We start from the raw sequence: 24221 nt of genomic DNA, 5'->3' as shown, positions 1-24221 counted from the left end.
CGTTCTATTTATTATAACTCTATGGGCGTAACTCACTTATTATGTTATAACGAACTATGCTAGTCTGCAGTATTCAACTTCTCTATGCAAAACCATAGAACAGTGGCAAAACGAACATATCCAATACTGAACTGTGGGATACAAAATGGCTACCATAACAAATCTCACATGAAGAAATAAACACATCCAATAGGCTATTTCACAAGAAAATAATAAATGAGCTCACGTATTTTATGATATAGGCCTATTTTATGGTTATGAAAACTAAACAATATGAGTGCCGTTGACTTAAAAAACCAGGGAAATAAGTTGTTTGCTGCGAGAAAGTACGACGATGCTATATCATGCTACACGAAAGCTATCGTAAGTTTTTTCAGTTCAGCCTATTTGTTCAGATCGATTTTGCTATTTTTCATTCAAATTTGAAAGGAATTGAAGATACCGTACATTATTTTTTAGAAGCCCCACATATATTGACTTACCTGTCGTTTATTTTCTTAGGTAGGCGTACTTGCCTCAACTGTCCACAATCAATAGTGTTTCCAAATCGAATTTTGCCAATCATTTTCGTACAGTGGTGTAACCTATTTTCGTGCATATAAGGATTCAACAACGAATTTCGTCAAAGTTAAAAAAAACGAAAATTATTTTTTAAGTCCTAGATGTTTCCTCAGATATTCTACAAAATAATTAGAATTGGTTTGTTTCGATTTTCTTTATGAATCCTTCACTTTGACCCATATTTCATGAGTGATCAACTCGACTACTGTGGCAAAATACGTCACCTATATTCGTGAACAATGTTTGATCTATAAATATGTCGAGAAAAACACGTTGTATGGATACCCAGTGATATAATTAACTTCTCTTAGTATTTATCTTTAATATCAATTCATTATCTAATGACAATTCCTTCAAAGAACCATGATTTAAACAAAAAATAGTGACTTACAAAATAATATACGTAGCGTGCTAAAAGTCACTGAAACAACATAAGAATATAGCCCACATTGTGTTCCATAGAATTGTCTGCTGACACGGAATCTGCTAGTTGATCATGTGACTTCATTCGTTAGACTACATTCTAGCAGACGACACTTGGAATTCCGATTTCAGCTTGGGATTATAAGGAAATTTGGCCGATAAAAAATTGTGACGTTTGGTCATAAGTGAAATCCGCCATTTTGTATTTGTCAAAGATACATTTATACCTATTACCTTGCTTGAAACAACTGGATTCATTTTACTAGCTGACATTGTAGAGATAACCCATGTTTATCAAAACAAGCAAATGCGGAGGTCGCACATGTAAATTATTAATCTTTTCCGGAAATGCACGAAAAAAAGGTTAGCACGAAATAAGGTTACCTGACTGTATTATAAATTTAGATATCAACCAAAAAAATAAATTCTAAGCTCAATGTAGACAGAGAATGAAATATGTCCAAAACCAAATTAAAAAACAATTTTCTGCAAAAGAGAAGTTGTTGATGTCTCAGACCTGCTGGTCAACATTTGATCGACTAACTGCTGAATGAAATTTGGGTCGTATTGTAGCAGTTCTACTCTAAGTATCCTTGATACTTCTATATCAGCTATAAAGAATCTTTTAGATACTACAAATGCCAACATCTATTTCCTTATACCTTTCAGGCTAAAAACCCAAACACAGCAACATTCTTCACCAACAGAGCATTGTGTTACCTCAAACAAAGACAGTGGGATTTTGCTAGTAAAGACTGTCATAGAGCCTTAGATTTAGACAGACTTTTAGTTAAAGGACATTTTTTTCTAGGACAATCTTTGGTTGAACAAGGATTGTATGATGAAGCTATTGCCAGTCTTAAGAAAGGTAATTGTACTGGTACTATAGTTGTGTAAATGTTGACTTTGATGTCAAAGCGTGTCTTCAAATCCCCTATGAGTGATTATACAAAACAATAATACAGTAGTGTAACCTATACTTGTGCATAAAAGGATTCGACACCGAATTTCGTCAAAATTATAAAATGGAAAATTCTTTTTTGTTATGTCTTAAAAGTTTCTTCAGATATTTTATTAAATAATTCAAATTGGTTTGTTCCGATTTTCTTTATGGAATTCAGTAAAAAACTCAACAACGGCCTCAAAAGGCGTCACCTATTTTTGTGTAAAATGTTTGATCAATAAATTAGTCGAGAAAAACACGGATATGGATACCCAGTGGTTTAATTATCATTTCTTAGTATTTATCTTTAAAGTGGTACTATGTCTTAGAATTAACATAAAATTTAAGAATTTTAAACTTGGTGAATAAGAGCCATTAGATATACCTGGTGTCATAAATAACATAACAGGATCCTTATATAATCTAATAAATCCAAAAAAAACTTAGTAATGATCCATAAATATGCAAGTAACTATTAAAAAACGCTTAATATCAAGATTAAGCATTTTTAAATAATTACTTGAAAAAATGAATTTTCAAATTTTCCGGTTTTTGCAGGGATTCTGTTGTAACTTTATGACACCAGGTAAGCTAACTGATGAATATAGACCTTTTCAAGAACTTAAATTTTATGTTCATTCTAAGACGTAGTATCACTTTAAAATCAATTCATTATAACTAATTACAATTACAAAGAACAATGATATGAAAAAGTGACTGTCAAAATTAGATAAGTAAAACGTAAGAGTATTTTATTGCTAATATTCATTGAAACAACGTAAGAATATGGCCTATATTGTGTTCCATAGAATTTTTTTGCTGACATGGGATCAAGTAGTTTGTCACTTGACTTTGTTCACTGGAATGTATTCTAGCAGACGACACTTGGATTTCTAAGTACAGCTTGGGATTATAAGGAAATTTGGCCGTTAAAAAAATGTGACATTTGATAATAACTGAAATTGCCATTTTGTATATGTCAGAAATAGATAGGAAACATTCTGCAGTTTGACCTTGTTGAGATAACCCATGTTTATCAAAACATGCAAATGCGCAGATCACGCGAGGTCGCACATGTCAATTATTTATCATTTCTGGAGTTGCAAAAAATTAGGTTTGCATGAAATTTGGTTATGTGACTGTATGGTTTTTACGTGAAAATAGCACAAACAAATGTTATTATTAATCAAATTTTTATAAAGGATATAACATTTTAACTAAGCTTTCAAATCACAATTAAAGCCATTTCTAAACCTTTAGAAAGAAAGAACCATACATTGTTTTGTATGTAGGGGTGACATGAGCATTAAGCACAAAACAAAAACCAAACCCACTACTGGGACTAAGAACAGGAAACAAAGAGTTTAATATTTAAAGATCGGTTTTCTTTTTTTTTTTTTAGTGACAAATTAAGCAAACTATTTCATTAATTGGTGTTTCTAATGAATTATCATGTATTCTTAATCATATCATTATGTTCTTATTGCATATAATTAAGAATTTTAACCAATCATAAATGTCAATGTAAGTACAGTCTGGATATACCAAAAGAGACTTTTTGACCTTTCTTAATCAGTCACTTATTGGAATTCTGCTGGTAATTCTCTTCTAATTTAGCTAATTATGAATATGTGAGACAAACTGGTTTTTTTCCAAGTCATTAGAACACCTACTTTCTGTTCATTTATTATTAGCATTTTCATAAATGATATGAGTTATTGCCCATGTTCTTGAAAATGTGTTGTGGACACGGTAGAGAGCTGGTTTCTTGATGGATTTTGATAAAATTTGGTGTCAATGTTTGTTATCACCTATTGCTCTTGTTCTTGAAAACGTGTTCATTTTTTACCTTGGGAAGGTCTGGAAGTCACAATTATTTACAGATTTAGACAAAACATTGTGAAATTGTTTATTATTCCCAATGATGTACCCTTTAGGTATTCATTAAAATATAAAAAGTATTCAATATGAGTAATTGCCCTTGTTCAATATTGTTCAATGTAAATCTGGTCAACACCTCAGAGACCAAAATTTTTGATCGATTTAGACTGCAATTGTTTATTATCACGTAAGGATGAACCCATCCGAAAATTTTAAAAAAATGAGAAAAAGCTGTGCATAAAGCTCTTGCAGTATGATGTTACTCCGAAATTATTTAATTTACTGATAGCTCATGTCAACCTCCCAGACGACTTTTCTGCCATTACAGTTGTTCGCATATTTTGATGACCACTATCACTATTTTTCTGGATAGTGACACAGTAAATTACAATTTCTTTTAGATATCGTACTTAGCTGTGTGTGATAGTGGATATGATATTGGCATATAATATATAGCTCAGCAATTCTGAAAACTGGGGTTGGAAATATAAAAGTATTTTTTCAACTTGATGCTTACAAAAAGTAAATAAGAGTATTCTTCTAAATATTGACTCTTAGGTGATTTTATTATAACTCAGTAACTTAGATGTTATAATATGCCCCATGCTTAACGTACTGGTATCTCAAAAAGGTTAAAAGGTAATCTACTTTCCTCATTCCTATTTAATTTTATTTTTCAGCCTTTGATCTTGCTAAAGATCAAAAATTGAATTTTGGAGATGATATAACAGGAGCCTTGAGACTTGCAAAAAAGAAAAGGTGGAATAAACTAGAAGATAAAAGAATTCAGCAAGAAATTTGTTTACAGTCTTATATCAATAAATTAATAAGGGAGGATGCAGAAAGGTTTGTTTAAAAATCATTCCTATCTCATTTTTATACGCCCACATGAAATGGGGGGCGTATATTGCCGTCACCTCTTTTCCGTCGATCCGTCCTCAATTGCTTGTAAACGCTCTACAAGGCACAATTCTTGACTGATTTCGACGAAACTTGGTATGGTTGTTTGTAATCACCCGAGGATGAACCCTATTGAAAATCAGACGAATAGAAAAATATTTACTATGAGTTATTTCCTTTGTTCTTGAAACGCTCGTAAACACTCTAGAAGGTGCAATTCATGAGGGATTTTGATGAAACTTGGTATGAGCGTTCGTTATTGCCCAAGGATAAACCCTATCGAAAATCAGAAAAATTGAAAAATATTTAGTATGAGTTATTGCCCTTGTTCTTGAAAACGCGTTCAATTTTAGCTTGTAAACACTCTAGAAGGCACAATTCTTGATGGATTTTGACGAAACTTGGTGTGAGTGATTGTAATCACCCAAGGATAAACCCTATTGAAAATCAGAAAAATTGAAAAATATCTAGTATTAAGTTTCTAGTATTAGTTATTGCCCTTGTTCTTGAAAACGCGTTCAATTGAAGGCACAATTCTTGACAGATTTTGACGAAATTTGGCTTGAGTGTTTGTTATCAGAAAAATATTTACTATGAGTTATTGCCCTTGTTCTTAAAAACGTGTTCAATTTGTAGCTCGTTAAAACTCTGGAAGGCATGATTCTTGCCGGATTTTGACAAAACTTGGTTTTATTATACAGTACTGCGCTGAAGATTGAACATTTTTCTTCACGAGCTAAAGATTGAACACGTTTTCAAGAACTAGGGCAATAACTCATACTCAATATTATTCATTATCGCCCTAAAGAGTTCAAAAGAAGTGTATGAATGAAAGTTGAATATTTCATAATGGTGATTGTTACTGTACTGCTAAATATTTTTATTCAAAATCAAAGCTGCCAGAGGACATATATTACCTTGCCTGGCAAGCTATCTTTTACTTTTTAACCAAAAAAAAGTGTTATTTAGTGTTAAGGACGGGGGCCCCTTAGACGCAATTTTCCGGACTTTTATAAGATATTTCGTTTTAACGTCATATATTTGGTTTTAACAAAATGATTTTTCGTCTAAACGAATTAATCATTTGATTTAAACGAAATATATGACGTTATTTCGTATAAAAAAATTAGTTAGTTCGTTTATCGAATAACTTATTTCGTTTCAACGAATTATTTGATAAAAGTATGGCAAATTGCGTCAAAGGGGCTCCGTAGTTAAGTGTTTCGAATAGAAAAAATGGTTATGGATTGATTTGAATATTGGCTCAATTATATATAGGAAAATAGCAGCACTCAAAATAAGTGGAAAAGATAAAAAAGAGAAGAAAAAAGATTTAAAAGATGACATTGAAGCTGAGAAGGTTAGTTTAATGTTTCATGCTTCTCAATAACATTTACATTTATGCTGCATCTAGATAAGTAGGTTTAGATTTGCCACAATTGCCCGGTGAATGTAATAGAGATTACAATTTTGATCCGATTTTGATGAAACCTTATGTGTTAATGAGATCTCAGCTGTTTTTACATCTCTAAATTAGAGATTAATATACATGTAATCATGTAAAATTATATTAAATCTGTATTGATATCTATTACAGGAATTAAGGATAACAGAATTAAACAGATTATTTAGTGAGGTTGATGAGAGAAGACGGGTAAGATAACATCTTATATCAACAGAGTGAATCCAATCCCACACACAAATCATAGATCTCATGACAATAGAAGGTAGCCATGGTGAATCAGTGAGTCAGAGTTGCTTGTTGACCTGAAAGTCCAGGTTTCAATCCGAGGTTGAGTTAATACCCGTATGACACTTCCCTCCTTCAATGCCTATTAGGTACAGATGTCCTGACAATAGAAAAATCAAGAGAAAGTAACTATGAATCTTGATTTCCAAAACTATAGGCCCAATTTCATAAAATATAACACCTGGCAAGCTTGCCTGGCAAGCTATCTTTATCACATGTTTTTATCACATGACAGAAATGTGGGTGGTAAGATTTTTATGAGAAGGGGGTCAAAGTTGTATTGATAAACCTGTCAATCTAAAATACTAAATCACACATTCAGAGATTATAACCAAGGATAAGTAACTCATGTTTTTTATTTTCCAGAAAAGAGATGTACCAGATGTTTTATGTGGTAAAATAAGTTTTGAAGTAATGAGAGATCCAGTAATAACTCCAAGTGGTATAACCTATAATAAACAAGACATTATAGAACATTTACAGGTAGGTTGAGGCCATCACTTTAATATATTATGGTGATCTAGTGCTACATAACACAATCCGTAACAGAACAGCAAGAATTTGAACTTTTTAAAATTGGACTTAGACTTATGAGCAAAGTAAGCAAATTCATTTAACAGGAGCGAGAAGTTGACAATATGAATGTTCTACAAGTAATCAAATTGACTGGAGCTCATCTTATGCTGCTGACACAATGTTTTAGATACACAATCCCAATCAGGACAGCTAGTGATGATCCGATTTTGGACAACAATCGATTATCGGCCATTGAAAGTCAAACGATGTCATTAATCAATTCCTAATTTAAAGTAGGCAAACAATATTCAAACCCAGTCATGTTGTTTTCAGTTTGTTTTGTGTTGATAATAAAAATCTCTAAAAATAAATAAAACTTAAGTTATTATAAGATTAAAGACTAAATCAATGAGATCCTGATAAATTGTCATTAATTTTTATTCTTGATTATTTTTTCTCGAAGACTGAGATTCGGCACAGAATCAAAGGAGGCATGATTGTTACTATAAATTGTATAGTAGTCACAGATTGTGCTGAATAATGTATTCAGGTGTTATGGATAGCAAACGACATTTCGCATTGATATAGCCTTCTTTTGCGAAAACTCATTCCTCATCATTAAAATGATTGAAATACAACACTGCTTTTTGTAAGAAAATAATAACTCCTTTATCATTTTTGTAAGAAAAACCGAAACTGCAAACCTGAGCTTTAAATATTATCAGTTATTTTAGAGAATCTACTTGTGCGACCTTGAAAATTTAAAATGTCACAGGAATAAATATGATAAATGCAAGTATTGATCACTTCAAAAATAATATTAAAGAAATCAGGAGTATAAAAAAGCCATTATTGAAGAAATAATATACAAAATGTACATTCCGTGAGGAAAGTCACTGTTGTGGGAAACATAATATTACCGCTCAATATTATGGTGTCTGCGTTATGTCACCAAGTTGTTTTTTTCTTCCAGACAAGATATGCATTTTTTACAGGTCAAAGTGTCAAAAGGAACGCATATCGCATGGATATAAATATACATTTGAGGTTAATGAAAGGCTACTACTTCTGTTGCATTTATTTTTTGTACTAGCATTAACATTACAATTTCAGAATCAAAGTCTTTTTTGATCACTACCATATAACTTATATTAAAATTACTTAATATATAGCAAGACTTAATGATTTGAAAAAAAGTGCTAATGCTCAACAAATTGTAACTGCTATACAATTTTGCTCCACAGAACAAAAAATTTGTTTTCTTAGAGTGTTGACTTACAGTGTAATTATCTGCATCAAACCTATCATAATTAACAAAACAACTATGAAATTTATTATAAAAACTTTAAACATGTACATGAAAGCCATAGTAAATGTGGCGTGTTTTGTTTATAAATCGATTACATAATTGATTATACCTTTCCAATTATTTTGATTAGTCAATTATTAGTGCCCATCACTAAGAACAGCTAGTTTTGGAAATAGAGAATAGATTTCCAAAATTGGACAAAGAAATAGCTTATTCAGCCATTGACTACATTGACTTTTTGTTGTATTCCTGTCTGTAATGGTAATAAGGTACTGTAGGTTTAAAATGATTGAAACCTTTTCATGTCAAGAAAGAAACTAAATACCATAAATGATGCTTTATTGAATCAGTTTTGTATCTGCTTTAACAAGCACAACACCTAGTAAAAAAAATGTTATAGATGGAAAAGAATTTCAAGATGTACTCTCTAGAATATTGAATCAGACTAGTTACTACCTTTAGTTATCTGTACTGTAATTTTGTGTTTCAGCGTGTTGGTCATTTTGATCCAGTAACAAGAAGTGCATTAACACAAGAACAATTAATTCCTAATCTAGCTATGAAAGAAGTGATAGATAATTTTCTAGAGGATAATGCCTGGGCAGAGGATTATTAATCCATTGTTAATTATAATTCTACTGTTTTCAGTGATTACAAGAGCTAACTATAGCCCTCCATGCTGATTTTATTTATCCAGAATGTCGAACTTCAGTGGCTCTTTAGTAATTAAGAAATTTGCCTTGAAACTTTCACCACAAGTGGAGTATGTTAACTAGTAAATCCATAATTTTTATAATAATATGGTATTTTATTAAGTTATGATGCATGTCCACAGATGATAGGAAAGCCTCACAAGTCAATAAAAAAACAACGTGATTCGGCTCGATGCGTGAGCTGAAGTGTTTTTTTTGCAGTTATATCCCTTTCTTTATTCCCTTGGATAATTCTTTTATTTTCATGCTACAACTTATATACTTCGATTGTATAATCTGAAGGTCATGCTAATGTTTTAAGATATTTTACTGGATGTCCCCCTTAAAAATTATAATGATGTATACGCCTTTTGAGTGTTGCTATGAATGTTATATTGATATTATTGGATGTCTATCAGTCCCAATCCACTGGACATTTTCCTTGCTCAAGAAAATCATTATTCTTCACATTTGATGGTGTATTTGTTCATTATGATTAGCCCTCAGTCAACATATTTTCTAAATATAATAACAGCCTTGTATAAACCACTGTTCTTGTCTTGTTCTGAGAAGTAAGCTGTAAGTGTGTTAAGTAGAGTGAAATTTATTTGTATAGAAATTAATGTTTAGTGTTGTTTTGTATTATTATATGTTGAATAAATATAATGATTGTTTGGTAATATACAAGGAGTATTTCCAAAATATATAATATAAAAGAAATGTGTAGTTCTAGAAAAATAATGCACAACATTTTATGTGGACGTATGTTTTCCGTCTTAATCTAGAGAGGCATCGGAACTTGAGGAAATCGATTTGAATGCTTTCTAACTGTGATGCCTTGTCCCCGAATAATGTTATTTCTATGTTATAGATCTCCCCTGTGGACCAATTATCGAAGGTCATTACATATTGGAATATGTTCGATTTGTTTTTAATCAATTTGGGCGATATTTCGTATAAATTAGACGCAAAACTACCATTTCATACATAGTTAACCCCTTGTCGTGGTTTATAGTCCAAAATGATCCCAGTGGGTGCATCGGTCCCTGATCCGCGACCTTTTTCTCACGGGTATTACAAGCGTAAGTGGTGATTACCACTGGATTCGTATTTTACACTTAGTACAGAAGTATTCTTATTTGCGTTATAATTATAACAAATGTATCCACTATATAATTTAGAATGGCTGCCCAAATTTGTTACGCCACCTCTGGTTGAAAATCAAATTGGGTTGAATAATACGTCCCACATAGTTTTAGTGGTTTTGAATCCGATGTCCAACCGAGAACCTGCCCACCTGCTAGACATGGTAACTAACTCCATCCACCAACTATCATAAATGATAGCAAAGGATTTAGTGACTTGAAGATGAATTTGCATACCGCATTTCATAAATGTGGAAGTATATTGCCGTCTCCCTTGTCCGTCGGACCGTTTACATTTTTAGTAGGCGCGATAGATACAGTTTTGACCCAATCTCGACGAAACTTAGTATGCATCTATATATTGATGAGATCTCGGTCACCTTCCAAATCGGTAATTATCAGATGAGCTGTTGAGTTATTGCCCTTAAAAACGCGTCATATTTGGTTTGTAGGAGCGATAGTTCCTACATGACCCGTCCACAATTGCTCGTAAACACTCTAGAAGGCACATATTTTGACAAAACTGGCGAAATTGTGATTTTTTCACCCAAGGTTGAACTTAATTGAAAATCAAAATATACAAATATGAGTTGTTGCCCTTGTTCTTGAAAACGCGTTAAACTCTTAGCTTGTAAACACACTAAAAGGAACAGCTCTGATAATGACCAATTTCACCCAGTTTCGTCAAAATCTCTCAAGGGCTGTTCCTTTTAGTGTTTACTAGCTAAAACTAATCGCGTTTTCCAGAACAAGGGCAATGACTCGATGATATATCAAATATTTCAATAAAGTTCAACTTTTAATGAAAATATGTGCCTTCTATAGAGTGTTTACGTCCAATTGTGGACGGACAGCTCATCTGATTATAATCAAATTCGAATTTTACCGAGATTTCATCAATACATACGTACATACCAAGTTTCATTAAGATTAGATGAAAATTGTATCCTATATTGTATCTACAAGACGGACCTACGGGCAGGGGCAGCAGCAATTAAAATTCACATTTCTATGTGGACATATAAAAAGTGTTTGTCTTCATCAATCGTCAACTATTTTCAGAACGTCAGAAATCAATTTTCATGAACATGTTATGATATCAACGTTAAAGCTTACAGTCTTAATTAAGCTGTCATATCAGTCACATAAATCAGGATTATATCAGAAGAAGATAATATTAATGAAAAGTTTGAAATAATAAGGGCTGCTTGCTTATTGTGGCACATTAATTACCATCCCTTGTCACTCTCTTCATCACCTATATGATTATAATAAATCCGTAACTATACAACTGGGAATAAAGTCCTTCTTACTACACAGGGGAGGCTGTGTATGATCAATTTCCCATACCTGCACCAATCCCTAAACATTTGATCTGGTCTGTATTCAAAAGGATTCATTTTATCATATACCCCACAATTTTTAAACGATCATAAAAGCTCGCTGAAATCAGCTTGAAATGTAAAGAAAATTATTGATGCATTGTCATGTACATGCTTAGTTATTATGCAACGCTAACAACGCTATTTCTTTGCAAAATTAAACCGATAATTTCTCATATTTCTGATTCTGTAAAATCAATACATGTATATCGGGTGGCTCAGAAAAAACGATAATACTTTCATTTCGGGATTTTTAATAAAGTATGAAAGTTAAGATCATAATATTTTGACCTCTTAATTATATATATATAAGACAACTTTTCAAAAAAATAAACTTCATAGATTGAAACACTTGGAAATTGACAACATTTTTTAAATTTCTGATCAAATATTTCAATGCCGAAATTCATCATTGTAATTTTACTAACCATTAATGACAAAAAGTCAAAATTTTCAGTCCACACTGCCCATAGACTCTTTTTCCAAATTGCCAGTGGATTAAGAAATCTTGGGAATCTAATATAAAAAGATGAATGACCAACCCCTCACCCATCTCCCGATTGCAATATAAAAGCTTCAGTGTGCAGGACTCTCAAGTTCGGAAAGTTTACAGGAACAGGAAACAGGCATTGAAGGACAGAATTAGAAACCAATGGTATGAAATACTTCTTGATGAAATCCTGAAGATAATTGTAACATGGGAAGAGCATCAATGAGAAAATGGAAGTTACATAGCTTGTTCGATTAAATACAAGATGAGATTAAATAAAAAGTAAAATTACAAAATAATTAAAAATGCTGCCATTTCAAAGAGGATTTTTTGTGAAAAGATGTTTCATATATCAATAATTATGAGGCTAAGACTGTAGCTTTGATACTTCATGAACAATCCTAACCTGAAAAGTGTTATCGTTTTTTTCCGACCACCCGATTTACTTTAATTACCAGTTACATATTCACTGTTTACTGAACTCTCATAGTGAGTATTATATACAGGTTCAAATAATTTACATACTTATGATGAACTCTCACAGAGATGTAAGACAATATTTACAAAGGTTGCTTGCTTGGTTGGTTCAATTTACAGACAAAGTTGATATCAAATCGGATATAATAAGAACAAAACTTGCAATCCGGATGACAAATATTTATCATATACAAGTCGAAATATATAAAGCATCCTTTAGAGAGAATTTGTCTAATTGTGTAATTACAAGGCCTTCATTAAGAAGTTGCCAGGATGTGTTGTAAAGTTGGTATCCTGATCATAGATAATGTTTGGTACAACCTGTTGGTATGCTGTACTCGATAGTTTTATCACCTGATGCTTTAGGTTTACATGGACTCTTATCAAAATACACTTCCCGTTAACACCAACGACCTAGTCCTTGAGACTGGTATATTTATAGAAATCAATCAATCTTTACTTAATATATGTGATTGGAATGATTATAAAATCTCTTTTTTACTTTCCTTTGATATCAGTTTCATGTGGAACTTTAATGTTTTCTTCCGATAATTGCCAATTAACTTCTATGCAAACAATAGCTCTGTTTGTTCAATGGTAATTGTTCTGTTTGGAAAAAATTGCATCACAGCCTAACTAGAAAGAGACTTAAGCCAATCATAAAGTAACATCAGGTGCTCAGGATGGATATGAATGACTTTTACCTCGCTTTTAGCATAGACCTAATACTTTTTTTAATGGATAAACATCTATAGGAAAAATCTAAATTATTGCTCTTTAGTCCCAGGATAAATGTATAGTGATGACCACCCGCAATTTATAGATCTTTTACCGAAATAAACGTTACATATTTATCCAAATAAACTTCAAAATGCATATTTCAAGGCAAAATTTTCAGAATGTTCTTTCCCTCTGGCGGGTTCAACACTAAAGCTAAATTATAAATAAAAGTTAATAAAAAAAGCAAAGCAAAATGTTTGGTTAAATTTTAACTAGACTGTAAGAAAATAATTTGGAGTAAGATAAAAATGTGTGTTTACCTATGTAATGTACATATATTATATCAAATATACAATATTAGCTATGTGAACTCCCGAATTATCAGATGTTCCAGAAGCTTGAGCATGTAAATATTGTTTTACTTAATTTTCTTAATCAAAACTAATAACAATCGACTAATAACGAATTATTTGGGGCAAATATTCTCACCATCACTGAGCAATCGTGATGTACTTATACTAAACGAAAGTAAAGCTATGGAATAAAAATGAATTCAAATATTCCTGTTTTGAACATGAAAACATTTTTCTCGATTGTAAATATAATTTAATTGATTTTATGATTATTATGATTAAGTAATATAAAAATGATAATAAGTCTTTTTATCTCCTAATCGACCACTGTCTCATCTGGAAAGAGTATCAGTAGAGATAATTAAATAAATTAAACGTCATTAATCATATGTAAGTCCTCTTCTCTCCTCGTATATCAATAATCCATAATTATAGAGAATAATAGGTTTTAATGCCTGTACGTTAAACTAATATTATCATCTATTGGAATATCAACTCGAGATTCATAACCTGGCTTATTTACTTAATGCAACTTGTTGTGAAGGTCAGAAGTTGTTGTCACTTCTCAACTATACTTGTGGAATATGGATGACGGTATTCAAAAGTCAGTAAGAGATTTTCTCTTACGATTTTTTAAAAAAAAATCAAAAAATCATACCACATTAATTTCGAAAGAATGTAACACATATTCCTTCAAAATAATGAGTTTTGCTGTTGTTCCTTGCATGTGGTATTTTGCTCATGTATAAATGTCCGTCTGTCCACAAATTGCTCGTAAACACAATTCTTTACGGATTTTGACAAAACTTGGTATGAGTGTTTGTAATCACTCAAGGATGAACCCTGTTGAATATTCAAGAAAAAAAAATAGAAAAAATAGTTGTTTTGAAAACGTGTTTTAGCTCGTAAACACAATTGTCCTTCCACAATTGCTCGTAAACACTCTAGAAGGCACAATTCTTGGCAGATTTTGGCGAAACTTGGTTTCACCCAAGGATGAACCCTGAAGAATATTTAATGAGTTACTGCCCTTGTTCTTGGAAATGCGTTCAATTTTTAGCTCGTAAACATTTAAAGGCTCCAATCTTGCCGGAGTTTTGACAAATCATGGCATTATTTTCAATAAGGTTCATCCATGGGTGGTAATAATCAATTTCACCAAGTTTCGTCACAATCGAGAATTGTGCCTTCTAACGCGTTTACAGGCAATTTTTTGAACGTGTTTCCCGTGCACAAGGGCATTAACTCATAAAATATTTTTGATACTTAGGTGACTTCAAACATTCACCAGGTTTCCTCAAAAATTCGATGTTTCGATTTTCTGATAGTCAAAATGCGTGATTACAAACACTCACATCAAGTTTCGTCAAAATCTATCAAGAATCGTGCCTTCTAGAGTGTTTACAAGCTAAAAGTTTGACAATAATAGCATTACCTCTATGCTTTTGAACAACAAGGGCAATAACTCATACTAAATATTTTTGATTTTAAATAGGGTTCATGTTTGGGTGATTACAAACACTCACACCAAATCGCGATGAATACATTTTTGAAATTGATAAAAAGTTGAACAATCCAAATCACTGTCGTCAGCTTGATACACCTATTTTTAAGGAAACTGTGCGAGAAATAAACAATATTCTACAAAATTTGGTAAAAAAGAAATTAATTTCAGAAAAGCAATACCTTTCCGCGTCCACCGAGTTTCGCCAACGACACATTTACACGCTTCTGAAAATTCATAAAAATCCCGAAACTGAGTGGTCCGTTGTCAACACAATTCACAAGGTAGACCAATCATTTCTAATTGTTCTAGCGAATAATACCGAGTTTCAGAATACATCGATTTCTGTTTGTTTCCGCTAGCATGCAAACATCCTCCTTATCTGAAAGACAAAGCCGATTTTGTTGAAAAAATTAAGAAATTGGACATTCCTGAAAACGCGTATTTGATTTTTACGCCGTGCATAAGGCATTATTTTGTTCGATATCCGTGTTCTGATTGACCAGATACAGAGATTTTAGATTTACTTAAAGATGGGTTCCCTTATTTTCATTCATGAAAATAAAAATGCTATTACTTACATGAACAGAAAGAAAAAGAAGAACCAGAATTCCAATGAGTGACCGATCAATAAAGGTCAAAAGTCAAAGTTGTCTTTGAATAAGTTGAAGAATGACCTTGCGGACAATTTTGTCCACATTAACAGCCATTGATTCGAAAATAAAAAAAATAAGAAAATTACGGAATATTCAAACAGACTGAATAACATGATTTTGTGTAAAACATATCACATTTCTCAAATCTGAACATTGAAGGTAACCTGACTATCAGAAAAATCTCAGCAGTATTTCGCCAAATTATAATTTAATTTGGGGTAAATACGACTCACAGACGGCTGTTCGAAATGCTGAAATTCGCACACACTGTTAAGCAATCGTTTTACCAGATTGAAAACTTGAGAGTTTGTACAATTTAGTATGTACATGTATAATCATGAAATCATACAGTTTTTTGCACTTCTTATATCTTATGATTCTCGATTTTATAGCCATATTGATACCACATTATTTCGACTTTCAAATTTCTTCAATTAAAAGGATTGCTGTTTGAACTAAGCGTATAATGGCTTGGTGCTTTATGAAATATATATTTAAGCAGTCATTGCCTTTGATAATAGGATTCCTGGGATTATGATTTGATATACAGATAAAAGTCGCGTGAAATAAGCCATACAATATCTGCGACTAGTATAAGAATACATATTGACTCAGTTTTTAATCATAACCAGATAGGGATAACAGAATGAAAACTAAGAGTTCATTGAAAGGTTTCTGTGATGGGAAATAGATACCGTACTGTTTTTACTCAGTAAATGGTACAAGAGAAACACAGTATAGTGTGAGAGATTGAAGGCTAAGGTGTATTCTAAACCGATTTTCAAAAGAACAATTCAATTAAAAGAAAATAGTATATCAGTGGACCAAGATTCAATCGAAAGTACGTTGAAACCATCATTATAACTACAAGCAGAAAAATATTTCATATTGTCAACCTCCTAATCGAACCAGAAAGTTAAATGCCTACTATTTTGAAGAATAATTTGTGAGTGAGATATTTCGCAAATGGACAATACTACAACAGTGCATGTTACATTACATATCAACCGTTCCATCAACTAAACATAGAGATACTGTCATGCTTTTGGAATAGTGAAAAATATAGCCTAATTATCAGGAGCGTTTCCAATTTAACATCTTTCGCTGAAATATTCTTGATTTCAATTGACTTTTTTTTTCCAAATAACACTGTAATTTTATTCTAAAAGAGAAATTTACGGAGAAAGTGCTAAAAAGGATATCATTGATAACTTAGGTACAAAACATGATATATGTAGTGTCTTGTCTTGCAAAATCGCTGTGAAGTACTATATTTGGAAAATCAGTGATCTTTACTTTTGGTAATACTCGGATGATAATTTACATACCGAAGAAGAAGTAAAGAGTTGCAGAATTTCTCACTATGGCCGAGGGTCTGACTGCTGTAGAGGCTTTCTTTATAGCAATTATAACTCTAGTTTTAGTTTTCTCCATAGTCAGTAATATTACTGTCATCATTATAATGATCAAAACACCGAAATTAAGAAACATCACAAACTTGTTTATTTGTAATCTATCAATTAGTGATATTCTACTGGCAGGCGTCGTCCTGCCACAAAATCTACACGACCTATCTCATACAGAAGATTATTTTGAAGGTACGTAGACTATTTTTACGGGAACTTAATGAGCAAAAATCGAATTGAACCAATAAGATGGATTCAATTGATTTTGAGACTAAATATTCCCCAATCGCTATTGTGTTTTATTGTCTCTTAAATACTTCGCCATGTTGAAGCATCTTGCTTTATTTAGAAAAGTTCGGTTAAAAAACTTCCAAACTATCGAAAAATCGAAGCTTTCCCGGCAACATTTTCAATATTGCACATTGTATTGCATGCAATGGTTAACAAGTCCAAAAAGAGAGGAAAAATTCGCTTTTCGAAATATGTATATTATATATTGGTTCTTTTAGAACACATCATTTCCTTTGAGCTATGAAATTTGTTCAGGAATATCACAGTAAGTATGAATGAGGACATGAATGAAATTTTATAGAATAACGTCTGAAAGAATATCAAAATAGTGTATCTGATACACATGAAAAATAATTAGTTGATCTAACTTAATTAAGTTGTTATGTCATTTCGTTTAATTTTAAGTTTAAAATGAATTTATGTATATTCATAGCAAACGCTTGTAAATGGCTTTTTTCGAATCAATAAGCGTATCATTCACATGATATTGTACTGAGCTTATAAAATACATATATAATATAATATAAAAGCTTACGTAGAATAAAAGGTTCTGAATCAATTCAACATAAAGATGTCAAAATCTATTTTTTCATATGAGATATTTTTTCAGAAAAAAAATAATGATGACCTTTCCGAAACTAAATTTTTGGGCAGCAGTTTCTTTTAAATTTTACAGGCTTTTAAAAAGGGCTACGTGCTTAAGAATATTTGTGTGGCGTTATAAAAGAAGACATTGGGGAAAAAGTGAAGCAATTATGATTATTTTACCAAGTGGACGTCCGAACACAATTTCTGATGAACACTTAGGTATATTAATGGGATGAATTCGCTTATCACGAGTTATTAACCTTGCTGGACCCAAATTTGGCTAGGGAACGTGATAGAGAGTACAGTTTTGATATGATTGGAATGAAACTGGGTAAAACGTGTGATTTCATCATGACAAAACTTAGTACGCTCTTTACATTCTTGGAATCTTGGAAGATTTTGGTGTTGAAAATGAGCAAGATACAATTTTGCGATGTCGTTAAAGAAAGGTTTATGTCAAAGTAATTATTTTAGGTCAACCACATAAATATTGTTAGAAACACAAAAGTGGTTTGATAAAGCTTCTGAAGCCATCAACATGTTCATCGTGAATAAAGTTTAATTTCATATTTTCTCGGCAATATTGTAAATTAGATTTACTTATTTTTAAAATCGAGAAGAAAGCCGACCAGCAGTCTCATATATACTTCTTTTGTGAAAGCCTGTAGTTATTGTTTTTTTTTATTAAGCTTCATTTGCTTATGAACAGAATATTAATATAATGATACACGAATCTTTATATAGAAGTATTTCAATAATTCCGTCGTATGTGAGATTTCTAAGATTGATTGTTATTGATAATATACCATTATAGTGATTCTATAATATTTATACCTACAAGGGCGTGTTCCTACTTCCAAAAGAGGAAATATTGTTGATCCACAGTTCCTCTGATATGTGAAGTTCGCCTTTATGTCTTTTCAGGTGATTTCCTCTGTCGCTTCGTTAATGTCACACCAATTTTACTGATTACTGGTTCAATATACACACTGGTAGCTATAGCATTTGAACGACGAGGAGCTTTAGTTCTGAATTTAGAGCCACCCAAACCAATTCCAGTTATATTGAAGAGCGTGCCTGCTATTTGGATTATGTCGTTTGTTATCTGCATACCAACGATATTTGAATATAAAGAATACACGTTTTTGGACGGCAATGTGACACGATACAGCTGTGGACGACTTGATGAACATTTTCCTCTAGTTTATTCTATATCCAATGGCTTTATGATACTTATTGTATCGTATGTAATACCTCTTATATTGCTCATGTATAACTACAGCCAGATATTTCGCTATTTCTGGAAAAGTAAAGAAGAGATGAAACACGAAGTTGAATCTGCGAGGAATAAATCACAAAGGAAACATCGATTGCAGGTTATTAAGATGCTAATTCTAGTGGCAGCTTTCTTTGTAGTAGCTTGGTTACCTTACTTTATCATTCTTATAATAGCAGTAAGTATGTTATAAAATTAAGGCAGTATGTGTATAAATATTGTAGTTACCAATCTAATTTCTTTTTCATTTACCGTGGTTATTACAGCTATACGGTTGTTCGATTCATATGCTTTCACCCATCGCCTTACGAAATCGAATCAGATATTCCAAAATGATTTTAGACCTTATTTAAATTCATAAGGATTTCATATTCCACCATCGCTTGGGTTTGCTGCATGGACAAAATACTGATATTATTATCAAAGATTGAAGTTATTGTCAAATTTAACAAATTGTTTCTCTTTTTTAGAAAATTTCCGGAAAGGATGATTCTGAAGCCTACAGCGGTCCAATTAATGTTCTAAGGATTATTTTGGCTGCCTTCAGTACTGCATATAATGTTATTCTTTACGCTATTTATAATCGTAACTTCCGTGAGGCGTTTATGTCAACATTCAAACGTTTTCGGAAGTCACATGTTTCGCCTCTTGAAAGCACAATCACGCAGAAAGATCGTTCTCGTCAAGCTAATTCATTCGTAGATAAACAGACATTAAACACGTACAATTCCAAACAAGAACCCTCTTGTTCATCTGAAGCTAAGAAACTAGATACAGAGTCAGCAAATGATGTTGAAATTACACCAAGTAATGACAAATTATTTCTTAGTCCGTCGAAAGTAGCAGATTTAAATATTAATCTGAAAAATCACGAAAACGAAGATACACCATAAGAATATTTCCATTTGTTTTAAACTAAATCCATTTTGATTTGAATTTTTTCCACAATGACAGAAATGTAGACCTTTAGCCTTTCATTTAATGATCCATTTTATAGTCAATAGAGATTATCTTATGACCATCAAATAAATTTACTTTTATTTATATGTATATATTGCCTGTTGCAAATATCGGATATATGCTTTTTAGTTGTCGCAAAGTTGTTTCGAAATCCAGAGTAAGCAGATTAGTTTTGAATGTGGATGATCTCTATTCTCGTCATAAAGATTTAATAGATATTTTTGTGCAAAATTTAACAATTTTAAGCCATTACGACCTTCGGTTTTTACCGTGACTCAGCTGCCATAGCCGCCATCCTTTCTTGTATCGCGGAAGTTTGTATTATACAGTGATTTGGTTGGATTGTAAGCTATTAATCAGAGGTCTCGACAACGAGGTTGTAAATATTTACAGTGGCTCAACTACCTGAGTAAGAGCTCATGGCCTTGTAGTTGAGGCAATGAACAATTAGCAATATCTAAACATTTTAACCCCCCAAAAAAATCCAATAGTTCGTTTTTATCGTCGTAACTAATTAAAACGTTTACGTAAGCTTTTTGTAAGGGGTAAGAAAAGCAATGTGCAGAATTTAGCCAAATAAACGCCAAATTGTAATGAAATATGTCTGCTACTTATTCTGAAGGCTTCAAAGCACAGTCTAATTAAAATTTATTGTTAATATAGCCACTGTATAACGACAGCCTTCGTGAAAGTTCGTCAAATTAAACTTTTGACTTAACCTGAGTGAATAGCCAACAGTGGTCATTCTGGTCAGGCATTTTATGGTGGAGTAAGTGCACCAGTCAGCTGCTCTTGCATCGTCGATCATATGATGAGTATTTCGATATTTTGATTATACGTAACGAAAAATAAGGTTATGGCTTTCAGGGCTGCGTTATGCGAAATGGTTCAATAAAATACTAAGGGCAATATGCAGCGCTCGTACTTTACCTAAACTTTGGCTAAAGTTAGACTTAAATCGAACTTTAGGTATGCATCGGTCGATCTTTACGAAAGTCGTGCTTAAATTTGACTATCAAATGTAGAAAATGAAAGCCTTAATCCTATCTTTGTAAAGTTCGACTTTAGCCAAAGTTCAACTTAAAGCGCTGCATACGGCCCTTAGTATTCCTATCTGTAGACCTACTTAAGAACTGTTCTTAAATATCTTGCTGTTTATACTTAGCTGAGGATAAAACCAGACATCATAGCTTTTCATAACATTTTTAAATTTAATTACATTAGAATAGATAATTTGATACAATTTAGTTCGTTGAAAATCATAAAAAGGCTGCAGTGGTAACAAAATTATTGGTCTGATACTGGATTGTAAATCTGTCGCGTCTCAAAATTCAAAAGATTTGATTGGTTGATTATAAATACTAATAGACATATATTATCCTAAATTGTATTCATATGAATCAAACAACCAAACGTAGGAAAAATGGATAAATATTTGATCAAAAAAGACAAATTGCTTGATGGTTCCGACACTACTACGACTGACAATGGTATCAAAACCACAGCGGGCAACACAACGGATGCAGTACCAAGATGCTCTGAAAAGACAGGAGTACCAGGTGACATTGGAAAAGAAGACGTTCCAAAGAAACCGAGAATAAAATTTCCAGCGAAGTCTGGTCGCCATTTTAGTTACTGCTGGTATGATCGATTTCCATGGCTGGAGTATTCAGTGTCAAGGGGCGCCCCTTTTTGATTTCCATGTCCGGTGTTTCACAATAAATCTGCGGGTGAATAAAAATTCATCACTGAAGGCTATACAGATTGGAAGCATGCTGTAGGTGATACTGGAAAGGGTCTCGAGAAGCATAACAATTGAGGTGTCAAAACAATTTCTCCAAGATAACGTTGCCAAAACAGAAAATCAGGACAAAGTCTAAAAAAAACTTTACTTCCACGTATCCCTAAGAATGTCCCCACGGGATCAATTAACAGATCTACTAATCCCAACAAGCAGCTATGTTGCACTGAACAATTTGTTCCCTCACAGTCAGATCCACCGTACCCTGGGACTGCCCCTTATTACCCCAACCACGCATTCGCCCTCATCTTCCCACACCGTGAACTCGGTCCATTCACCATTAACAGATACAAAATAAAAGAATGATCTTAGTATGATCATGATATAAATATACAAAAACTACAGGGTAAAACTAACCGGTCTCACGACGGTCTAATACCAGTTCACGTTCCCTGTTGGTGGGTGAACAATCCAACGTTTGTCTAATGGTAAGTAAGGTAAGAAGGGAAAGTAAAACTAAATACTTTTATGGTATGAAAGAAGATGTGGACTCTCTGAAAGAGATGCTGAATTGATAAACCCCTTAGTGATATAGGTAGCTCCGATTGTGTGAGCATTGCTCGGCATCGCCAGCTCCACCCACTTGTGTGATTAGAACTATGATTTCAAGATTTGGGACGAGTTAAGGAGTTGGCACACGAACGGTCTTGGTCGGAGGTTTTTGTCGCCGACATGTCAAGAGTTTTGCAGACTGTACGGGCATACGAGGATACAATAATCTCCAGTCTGTCGTTTTCTACCATATCGATAATCACGTGTGGAGCATGTAATTGAAAGGAAAAAGAATCTGATTGCAGACGACAAAACTACAGGAAACAAGGGCACACGCGAGATTTTACTCAAGAGTCTAATCGGCGACAAAAAATCTCTGACCAATCTCTCGTCACTCGAATTCTATTAATAAGATTTTGGTGATGTAGAGGCCACAATCCAGGAGAAAATACCAACAATGGCTACTAATGTTTGAAAACAGACATCTCGTATCTGGCACTGAAATTTTGAGGTTTCCAATCTAAGCTTCTTTCGATTTAAGAAGGAACTCACCTGAACAGACCTGGACAAGGATATTCATTGCAAACATCTTCGTCAGTCATCTTGTCTTCCACAATCCTTCCCACCGTCTTGGGGTCGAGGGTTGGTACACGTTCTATAGTACGTCAGGATTTTGACTCCACCCCACCGCTAACTTTAAATAAAAAGTAAAATTCATGAAAGAAGATCAAATCACGTAAGTATGGCAGCCATATTACCCTCGACTTCTCGCCCACGAGAAAACGATAGACGACAAAGCGGGGGAAAAAGGCGAGAAAGCGAGGGTAAAAATAAAACAGGAAAAAGGCGAGAAAGCGCACAATTATGAAGACAGATGGCGCTTTTTATATTCAAGAAATCTATTTCGAGAAATGTTAGGTAAGATTTGTTGGGCAAGATTTGTATTTGAATATTTGTTACTGATGATTTGTTATTGAAGAAATGTCAAGTGAAACTTGTATCCAAATTGAGAACACTAAGTAGTAATACATAATTAGTAACTACTGTATTTAATATTTTAATAAAGTAGAATTATGCTTATACAAAATATAACTATACAAATAATTGATTAAGAACAAAATAATGTTGATTTTGGTGAACAAATGTTGATTTTGGTTAACAAATGTTGATTTTGGTGAACAAATGTTGATTTTGGTGAACAAATGTTGATTTTGTGAAACAAATGTTGATTTTGGTGAACAAATGAAAGACGAGGGATTAAGAATTAAGACGTCTTAATATTGGGCTGTTCGGCCTTCCATACTCACAACGTCTCATCTAACTTTGTTCTCTTCGAGAACTGTGCAAATACAAGCTCTTCCAGCATTCAATCCAAGGAACTGTCAGTTGCGTGCAAGTCTAGTCTTTCTGTACCAATGTAACCAAATCAACAGCAGTTTCCTTATTTTACTGTTATGTTCATTTATGTATTTTACATGTGTAGTCCCCAATCGCCAAATAAATATATTGAATTTATTTGTCTTGTTGTAAATTGGTGTATAGCTTTTCAAGTTCAAATACTTTAGCTAAGCCGAATCTCTGGTTGAAGACAGTGGAAGTAGTATATGAGTTTTCTGATATAGCGCATCCAGTTTGATCCGGTTTTTGAGATGGCAGTTATATTTCTTTTCGGATATGACGCATTTCACTTCTGCGCATGCGCAGC

At 32.8% G+C, this 24221-nt stretch overlaps 2 protein-coding genes across 2 annotated transcripts; both read left to right on the top strand.

Annotated features, from left to right (window-relative positions):
• Positions 1-273: 273 nt before the first annotated feature.
• Positions 274-8899, top strand: LOTGIDRAFT_127906 (hypothetical protein; the record flags this gene model as incomplete). Its single annotated transcript, XM_009063672.1, has 7 exons — positions 274-363; positions 1654-1852; positions 4489-4658; positions 5605-5666; positions 6314-6362; positions 6825-6941; positions 8774-8899. 7 exons carry the CDS (start codon positions 274-276, stop codon positions 8897-8899), a joined length of 813 nt encoding a protein of 270 aa, XP_009061920.1.
• An 8166-nt stretch (positions 8900-17065) lies between these two features.
• Positions 17066-20156, top strand: LOTGIDRAFT_166607 (hypothetical protein; the record flags this gene model as incomplete). The annotated part of the gene is made up of 3 exons (XM_009063671.1): positions 17066-17300; positions 18912-19441; positions 19734-20156. The coding sequence occupies 3 exons, from the start codon at positions 17066-17068 to the stop codon at positions 20154-20156; spliced, it is 1188 nt and encodes a 395-aa protein (XP_009061919.1).
• Positions 20157-24221: the final 4065 nt, after the last annotated feature.

This window comes from Lottia gigantea, assembly GCF_000327385.1.
Source record: "Lottia gigantea unplaced genomic scaffold LOTGIsca_59, whole genome shotgun sequence".
Taxonomy (NCBI): Eukaryota; Metazoa; Mollusca; class Gastropoda; family Lottiidae; genus Lottia; species Lottia gigantea.
This window is presented reverse-complemented; position numbering and strand designations above follow the sequence as displayed.